Consider the following 9564-nt stretch of genomic DNA (forward strand, 5'->3'; position numbering starts at 1 on the left):
TTTATTCATTTTAACTGAGCTGATTATAAACCTTCTCAAAATTCATTATTTATGGATTTGGAAGTTCATAAACAGGTATATATAGTGGGTTTTAGCTCCAGATATACACAAAACAAGCATCTATACTCAAACTATATCAACATCTATATATATAAAGAAATGTTCGTCTCTCTCCCGTGAAGCCACGTCATCAATTCGTGCATTCTGGGAGTGACACGTGTTCTATTTTATATTTAGGGCCAAAAAAAATGAATGCAGTCAGGGGAATTGAACCCAGCACCTCTAACACTGGTAATTTCTCTTAGAACCACTAGGCTAAAGTCACTTTTTATAAATATGTGGCTGCGAAAATACTTATTATCGTATCAGCTGGAAGCCCATGCTTCTTCTACTTGTGGCCAGGGCCGACACTGAACTGACGCCAAGATGAAGATCGTGAAGTTAAAAACTTTGCTCCAAACAGTTTTGCAATGTTTTCAACATTTATAACTTGATGCATATAATATATATCAAAATACATTTGTTGTACACGTTTTTATTAGTTTTGCTTTTAAAAGAAAGTATTTATAGTTATAAATGTTTTGTGCCAGTGAAGTAATGGTTGAAAAACCTCTATACATATGTCATTTTAAAATAACACCCAACTTCTATATATAGTCAATACATATGTCCATGTTATATTCTAGACTAAAAATTTTCTCTTTTAAAAATATAGAAAACAGTTTTTTTGTCTACAAGCAAATGTTGTAGAGCAAGTATGCATTATACAAAATAATATATATTTAAAATCCATACGCAAAAACATAAAAGTTGTTATAGGCCTCTTTCTGACACATGCACACTCCACTATGAATAATAATTTAAAAAAAAAACAGTATTGTCATCAAACTTTATCACAAATCTATATTTGTACATCTATAATTATGAGTTGGACAATTAGTTAATTTGATACAATACCAAAGCAACAATAATTGAAAAACAACTATACCACCGCATACTAATAAGTAACACATAACAGATAACCAAATTCTTGAATCTTAAAACAAATTTCAACTCGAACATTTAGTGAATATCAAATTAACTAATATCCCGCCCGTAGGGCGGGCCGACCCTAGTTCATTATATAGATTAGGCGACAGAAAAACATTCCTTATAGAGTATTAAATTTTTTGATAAAAAAAAGATAAGACGAGAAACTTATTTGGTTACAAGTCCCAGCAATCAATAAAAAGGAATAATAGATGATGAAATTTCAAATATATGGAAAATATAATTATATTTTTTATTTACATGAAACTGGTTAATGGATGGTATTCAAATAAAAATCAGATTTCCGTTGTATCTTAAACCTTGGCATAAATATAAATTTCAATCATTTCAGAAGACTCGACTAAAAAAAAACTTTCTCGGTCAATCTCTTTGACCCTCATTCTTAGAGATAAAATAGATGAATACATTGGAGATAGTCTAAGACATGACCGACGTAAATGATCGACGTTGAAATTTCAGCTTTTCTGATTCTTACTATTCTAATGTTTCAATATAATTTGAATATTTCTTTTGCTTTATAATATAATGGTTTGAAAGTCTTTTTTGTTTCACTATATAAATTGTTTTTATATTTCAATGTAACTTTATAATTATTGGATATTGTGTAGCCAATTAAATTATGTAAATTACTGTGAAATTGATTAAATTAATATATTAAATGACAGTTTTCTAAAGTAATAACTTTTAAATATTACATATTCTAATTAACTGATTACATTTTGAAACAAATGGAGTAATCTATAAACTAACTTTATATAGATATGAGGACAAAATTGTAAAATGATATCACTTTGAATTTTTCTCATTCTGTGCATTCCTAATTGGAAGGAGATAATCAACATTTAATATAATGTTACCCTCAGTATATTAGAAATGGTCGAACCGTAAACCAATTAAGGATGATGTAAGGAAGACGTAAAGATGTATTTCCAGTTATCACAAATATAGAATCAATTGACAACAACTTAATTATGTTCATACTTTCTAATATTATAATATCTCACCATATTAGTGGCTAAATAAGTTTTCTCTAGCACAAATACTCACTATATTCTTGGAGTTTAAGTTTTTCTATCTTATGATATTAGTAGTTTGCTCCAAAAAAAAGAAACGGTCGAACTGTACATTGTAATTGGAGAAAGAAAACAAATAAAAATCAACCGAAGACTTTTAAGGTATATGAAACAAAAATTAGAAATAGCAATTCTTTGTAACTAAAGAATAAGGCAATAAAATTGTAAAAATACAAAATAAAACAAAAAATATACACATAAAGAAAGATTTAGTAAAATCATAATATAATTTCCATAATTGATAGTGCTCAGTTACACTAAAAAGTCTTAATTTACAACATACACAGTTTTATTTACATCTTTAAACCTATTATCTAATTAAAATGATTCTAAAAAATGTGTCAGCATGAAGAGTTATAAAATATACGATAAAATTTAATACATAACGTTAAAAATACATTATCACTGATCACTAAGAAATCATGTTAGTGTAATAAAAATAAAATGATAACACATTTATTAAAACCATAGAACGGCACACAACAAAGTGTTATTAAATATACAAACTACAAATTAAATATGCTCAACACAAACACACATAAAAATGAAACATCATATTTGGATATATTTAAATAAATAATTTTAAATATATTATATTCTTGATAATTTTAAAATTACTTAAAAAGAAAATAAATTATTAAAAAATTAATATACAAATAAAACTAAATCAATATTTTGTAACGTCAAAATAATAAATGAATAAAAACTATATTATGCTAATAAAATAGATTTTAGATCTTAAAGACTTTTAATTTATGTAATATTAAAAAATTCAAAATTTGTTTATTACAAGTAATATTTTACCATTAGATATATTAAAATAATATTCTAGATCGATATTTAATTATCAGTTTTCAACTATTACACGTAAAAAATATTATTAAGTACGTTTTTTTTTTGAAAAGGGGGTTTTATATTTTAAGTAGGTTATTGGAATACTTTTTCTTTTCTTGAATTTATTCGAGATGAGATTCCGATCTTTAAACTAAGATAATTTATGTTCTACACATAACTATATTTTTTACATAATTCTAAAATCGCGGACTTGGTTCTTAATATTTTATTAGTTAATTGTGTTATATATAATAGAAATACTTATTTTAAACTAAAAATATAAAAAAAATCAAATTTAAAATTAGTTATATATAATTTATTATACAAAAATTCATATACAAATAAAAATGATAAATGTAACAAATTTAAATATATTATCTGCGCGTAGCGCGGAGAAATGATCTAGTTATAGTAATAGGGGTTAATCCTGCATCAATCTTAAAATATAAATATTTGCCTACCTATTCTAAAACCTGGCAAGTTGGTTACTGAGAATATCACAATAACATATAAGAATGGTTCAAAGGGAACAAATATTAATTATTTCTTTTAGAAAAACTTTTTGTTAAGACTTGCACGTCATACCTTTGCTGTTTACATTATTTTATTACACATTAAATTGAACTAGCTAGCCCAAACGAAACTCAGTCTCTCGCTTCTTTTTTTCGAGAAAAAAAACACTTTTAACCACTGCACCAGGTCTCTAGCTTCTTAATCTGTCTTCTCTTCAATCTATCTTTCTATCTCACCCTGATCAGCCATGGGGGAAGAACCACTGCTTCAGAAACTCAGGATTCAAGAAGACATCGAATCAGCCAAACACAAACTTGTTAACGACGACGTTGACGACGGTGATGGTCCAGTCACTTTCATTTTACTCTTCACAACCTTCACCGCTCTCTGCGGCACCTTCTCTTATGGCACTGCCGTAATTTTCTTCATCTTCATCTATTTTTTTTTTTTTTTGTGTGGTGGTTTTTCTGTTTCATGTTAGATTAAATATAGCTAGAATGCTCAATAAAGCTGGAAAACAAAAACTAAAATCAACGTAAATTTGAAATGAATAATTTGTTCTTTATAAAAAAAATACTTTTTTTTATTTTCATACAGCAAAAGTAAAATAAAATTAGCAACATAAACAATGCTTTCTTCTTCTTTATTAGACAAAAAAAAGCTTTCTTTCATTCTTTTTTACTGAGCACGAAAGTTGGTTAAGATTTATGAGTAGGTCATATATCAAATCGTTAATTATTAGTTTTTGGAAGATCATTGTAGTCATATCGAACAACAGAAATGCTTTTCTGTTTTTATTTCTCTTGGAATGTCCAAATCAGGAGAATGATCTATCAGGCTGTCACGAAAAGCGACATATACTTATGATAAATATATATCCACATGATTTTCTGGTCTTATTTTATTTTGGGAAGGCCGGCTTTACGTCACCAGCTCAATCTGGGATGATGGCAGGACTAAACCTTTCTTTGGCTGAGGTCAGTGTTGAATTGTTGATTTTATTTCCTGCATACTAATATGATTTTCAGTCCTCTTAATAATAATTCTTTGTTATCTAATACAGAAGATAATTTATGAGTAAAGGGACATATGTCAAAAATGTAATAACTATTACATAATCGGAATATTAGTCAAACATTCAATAAGAAAATACGAATGCTTCTACCTTAACTTTTACACACCGTCTAACTTAACCACTATACTACTGGGTTCATCCGTTTGTATTAATTAGAGTTTCTACTTAAAAGTACATGTCAATGTCATAGTAATATAGTTTTGCTCAGTTATCATTTAAAAAAAACGAATATAGCTGGTAATATACAAATAAAATTGTGTTATCTTATAGAAGAAAAAGGCAACTAAGCTATTGTTCACTACATGAATGTAGTTCTCTTTCTTTGGATCCATATTAACAATTGGTGGACTTGTGGGAGCCGCGATGTCCGGAAAACTCGCTGATCTCCTTGGTCGGAGAGGCGTAAGTTTTTAATCCATTATTAAATTTTATTTTATCATAATGACTAAACTTACAATTCAATTACGTCATTCTTTATAAATTCCAATAAAAATAAATAGCGTCTTGATATATGAGTACGCAGGCTTTATGGGTTTCAAACTCGTTTTGCATGACCGGCTGGCTTATGATCGCCTACTCTCAGGTTTCTAAAGATCATTCAACGTTCCTTTTAAGTTTTTTAGTACTATGTTTTTATATGGTATTAGTTTAACTGGTTCAATGTTTTAATTTTTACCAATATAACTTTGGTTTATTACAACACCCCCAATATTGTACACAAAAATAATTCAGATAAAATTAGAAGAGTTAATATTGATTGTTAACTGTTTCTAATAATATGCTACATACTATTTAAGGCGGCTTGGTCCCTTGATATCGGAAGACTTTTTCTCGGCGTTGCAGCTGGTTTATCTTGTTACGTGGTACGTATAATTTCATTAGACTATGACTAGGGTTAGTGACTTTCAGTCCAAGCAACAAATAAGTTAGTTATTAACTGCAAATCCAATCCCAATGTACAGGTACCAGTCTACATTGTAGAAATCTCACCCAAACAAATCAGAGGCGCGTTTACTGCGGTTAATGCGGTAGTTTATATACGGTCCATTGTTACTTTTTGCTCATTTTAATTAATTATTTTTAAAAAAACTTAAAAAAGAGATTCTTTGATCGTTTTTCTTCTTCTGCAGCTTGTGATGTCTTCTAGCGTCTCCATTACATTCCTCGTTGGATCAGCCACTTCATGGAAAACATTAGCTCTTATAAGTACTCCCTCTGTTTTTAAAAGATGCATATTCTAGACTTTTCACATATATTAAGAAAACTCATTAAATATGCATTGTTTTTTGTGAATAACAATTTTCCATAACTTTAAGCCAATAGAAATTCAATAAACACTATTAATTTTTTTGAAACTTACAATTTTTCATAAAATCATACATTGAAAAAGTAAAAAATGTATCTTTTTAAAACAAATTTTTTTTCCAGAACATACATCTTTTAGGAACGGAGGGAGTAACATATAATCTTGGAATTTGCCAACAAAAAAAATTACATATACTTTATTTAATTTTAACTCTGTTTTCTTATGATTCCAAGTAACCAAGTTGATACAAATGAATTTTTTTTTTTTTTTCGTTTGGAATTGTGCAGGTACGGTTCCTTGTGTTTTAGAATTCGTTGGTTTATTCTTTATACCGGAGTCTCCTAGGTGGCTGGTAATGAATTAGTCTTATACCTATTGATTAAATTTTAACATATACATATACCATATTAAGAAACAGTATTACAAGTAAATCAAATAATTTAAGAGCTTATTTTGTGTGATTTATAGTCTAGAAATGGTCGGGTAAAAGAATCGGTAGCTGCACTCCAACGTCTGCGAGGAAACAACACTAATATCACGAAAGAGGCTGCAGAAATCAAAGTAGAAACAAAATGTTTATGAAACTCAATTAGTAAAACATATTTCCTGACTGAAGTATTTGATTCCCATAGTGATAATACTTCAAGTATATTTTCAGATATACATGGAAAATCTTCAAGAAGAATTCAAAGAAGATTGCTTTTTCGAGCTCTTCAAACCACGATACTCTCGTGTTATTAGTGTAAGAATTCGACTAAAAATCTAGAGTTTATGAATAGAACTGAATTATCTGTATCTTTTAGGTGGGAATTGGATTGCTAGTACTGCAACAAGTCGGAGGCCTCAGTGGCTATACATTTTACATGAGCTCGATATTTCACAAATCAGGTATATTCAGAATTTAAACGAAGCATCTGTATGAAGTATAATATAATTATCAAATAATGATGATAACATACAAGTTAATTGTCTGACAGGGTTTCCTAACAACATAGGAGTATCAATAACGAGCGCGGTGCAGTTGGTGACAAGCATTTTAGGATTAATAATCGTGGATAAATATGGGAGACGGTCCCTTCTAACGGTTATACCTTATTTTCAGTTATTGAAACTATATAATATATGGTGGATAAATTAGAAGTTAACACAGTTTTTGTTTATGTGAATTTCTCATATGCAGGTTGCGACGGTCATGATGTGCATGGGGTCATTAATCACAGGACTATCGTTTTTATTTCAGGTTTTTATTAGAAAAATAATCACATTAGTTAAATTATAAGGTATACATTGGTTAATGTAAATTATGTTTCTATTTTTTACCAATATAATTGAAGACATCAAACCTTATTTACAGAGCTATGCTTTACTCAACAACTACACCCCAATTTCAGCACTCATTGGAGTGTTGGTACGTCCTACATCCAAAAATTATAAAAATCCGTCTTATCTCTTTTTGTCAACTACATTATTATATTTTTTCCTTAATATATTTACCGGCTTTTATAGTATTTTGTCAACCCTAATTGCAGGTTTTTTTCGTTTCCATCACAGTCGGAATAGGAGGTATTCCATGGGTCATGGTCTCCGAGGTAATGTTTTGTCTTTAAATGATCGTGACCAGACTATAACAATATAGTTCTGTATCAAGATGCACAAGAACATTATTGTATGTCGAATTCAAAAGCATAAAAACATGCAGATGCTCTTATAAAAAAAAACATATAGACGAGACTGCGTTAGATTGAATAAAACGTAAATACATTTCGAAAACAAGGAAACTGAGTTATGAATTGTATTGTATGTACTACTTCCGCATAGTATAGTTATATATGTCAAACCATGGAGATTTGTTTTTCCTTGAATTTTTTTAATATATTCGAGAATATTAATTAGGTAATATAAAGTTCTTTTTTTTTCATTTTTTTTTTCACAGGTAATAAGTTCATTTAATTCAAACTATCCATATGACCTAACCAGTCGTTTTTAACATATTTTATTGTTTTATTTTGTGGGAAATTTAGATGACACCGATAAATGTAAAGGGATCGGCAGGAACGCTATGCAATCTAACGAGCTGGTCCTGCAATTGGTTCGTATCCTACACATTCAACTTTCTCTTCCAATGGAGTACTTCTGGTAATTTATATCGTTTTTCTTTCCAATAAATAACTAATTCTAATTTCACTTCTTAGCAAAAAAAAAAAATTCTAATTTCACTTATTAATAATTTTCTACTTTTATTACAGGTGTGTTTTTCATATATTCACTAATCTCTGGTTTGGGCATTCTATTTGTGCTGAAAATGGTACCAGAGACTCGAGGTCGTTCACTCGAAGAAATCCAAGCTGATATTACCCGATAATTTAATTTGTACATAGTAATATTTCTTTTTATTTGGTATCCAGTTCATATAGCTTCATAAATGGTCTCAGTTATAAGTCAATTCAATCCTCGTCTGGCCATAATTAAATATGCATAATTTGCACATATACCACTAAACAATTGGTTGGTTCTTTTTTTTTTGTAAGGTCGATTGATCCAGTTTATGTATGGTTCTTTTTTTTTGTAAGGTTGATTGGTGCATTTTTATGTATGGTGACATATATTACAAGATTAATCTATACTATTAAAGTAGTATCCTATTTTAAAAATTTAGGATTCTGCCCTTAGATTTTCATCATATTTACAAAAATAATAGAGATATCCTATATTAATGGTAACAAATAAATTTTATTTGCAAACCAAAACAAAACAATAAATATTAATTAACTATTAGCATTTATTTTCCGTAAAACTTTATCATACCCATAACAATTCTTTTTTCGGCCAGATTTTTTTGTTTTGAATAATTAGATATTTCTAATCATATTAATTATATTTAATTTTGTGGGTAATAAATAAATTAAACTAATATAATTTATTTATGAGATACAAATGAATTGATGTGTTTTTTTTGTAGTGTATTTTCCTAATTCTGAGAAATAACAAAATCATAAAATTTCCTTTTTACAATTTTTATAGTTGAGTTTTATATGGTTGAAACAAATATATGCATCTCAGTAAATAAGTAAATAAATAATTACTAAAAGTTAAAATCTGCAAAGAAAAAAAAGATCTGCAAAGAATAATATTAAAATATGTAATGAGAAATATCTTTCATTTTTTTCAACTTATATAGTAGTGTTTTTATATAATTGGAACAAATATATGCATCTAAATAATTTAATAAAATATTATCATTGAAAATAAAAGGTGCAAAAAAATATTAAATTATGTAATGAGAAAATATCTTTAGTATATAAATATACTACTTTAGAATAAATTAAAATTAATACAATATTTTTTCTAAAAAATTAACTTCTTTAAAAATAATTTCATAAATGTAAATATAATTTTTTATAGCATATCTAATATCTATAGTTATAAAATAAACAATCAATAAATTTTTAATGTATATAGTTATCATATATAAAAACACATAATCTTATAATTAAAAAATTTATAGAATTTTAAAAGAAAATTTAAAAGCGCGGATCAAAATCTAGTTAAAAGTTAAATCGCATTACATTACTTATTAGATGTTGCTATATAAAGTCGAACCAATACAAAGTTTGTATATTTATGTATTTAGGGTACCTTCTATTTTTTTTTGTCATCATCATTTTAATATCGGTCGACTGTGATTCATAAGTATCAGAAAAATATGAGTTGTT

The 9564-nt window shown here is 27.8% G+C and overlaps 1 protein-coding gene across 2 annotated transcripts; it reads left to right on the top strand.

The window, feature by feature from the left end:
- The first annotated feature begins 3126 nt into the window (after positions 1 to 3126).
- On the top strand, positions 3127 to 8313 carry LOC106356083 (putative sugar transporter ERD6-like 13). 2 transcript variants are annotated; one of them, XM_048771914.1, is made up of 17 exons: positions 3127 to 3885; positions 4385 to 4447; positions 4858 to 4947; positions 5069 to 5128; positions 5343 to 5408; positions 5508 to 5573; positions 5676 to 5751; positions 6139 to 6203; positions 6320 to 6412; positions 6510 to 6593; positions 6655 to 6739; positions 6829 to 6935; positions 7032 to 7091; positions 7206 to 7259; positions 7381 to 7440; positions 7873 to 7987; positions 8098 to 8313. In XM_048771914.1, exons 1-17 carry the CDS (start codon positions 3718 to 3720, stop codon positions 8211 to 8213), a joined length of 1428 nt encoding a protein of 475 aa, XP_048627871.1. In that variant the 5' UTR covers positions 3127 to 3717; the 3' UTR covers positions 8214 to 8313. The 2 variants fall into 2 exon arrangements, with proteins under 2 accessions (XP_048627871.1, XP_048627870.1); XM_048771913.1 differs by lacking the exon at positions 3127 to 3885 and having other exon boundaries at positions 3927 to 4447.
- Positions 8314 to 9564: the final 1251 nt, after the last annotated feature.

Source organism: Brassica napus, unplaced genomic scaffold, assembly GCF_020379485.1.
Source record: "Brassica napus cultivar Da-Ae unplaced genomic scaffold, Da-Ae ScsIHWf_1320;HRSCAF=1886, whole genome shotgun sequence".
Classification (NCBI taxonomy): domain Eukaryota; kingdom Viridiplantae; phylum Streptophyta; class Magnoliopsida; order Brassicales; family Brassicaceae; genus Brassica; species Brassica napus.

What these genes read in the sequence shown, in the direction of transcription:
- LOC106356083 (XM_048771913.1), top strand. Translation starts at nt 4,178, where the DNA reads ATGAGTAGGTCATATATCAAATCGTTAATTATTAGTTTTTGGAAGATC. An exon ending in ATCTCCTTGGTCGGAGAGGC is followed by an intron (nt 4,948 to 5,068) that starts GTAAGTTTTTAA and finishes ATGAGTACGCAG; the next exon opens with GCTTTATGGGTTTCAAACTC. An exon ending in GATACTCTCGTGTTATTAGT is followed by an intron (nt 6,594 to 6,654) that starts GTAAGAATTCGA and finishes TGTATCTTTTAG; the next exon opens with GTGGGAATTGGATTGCTAGT.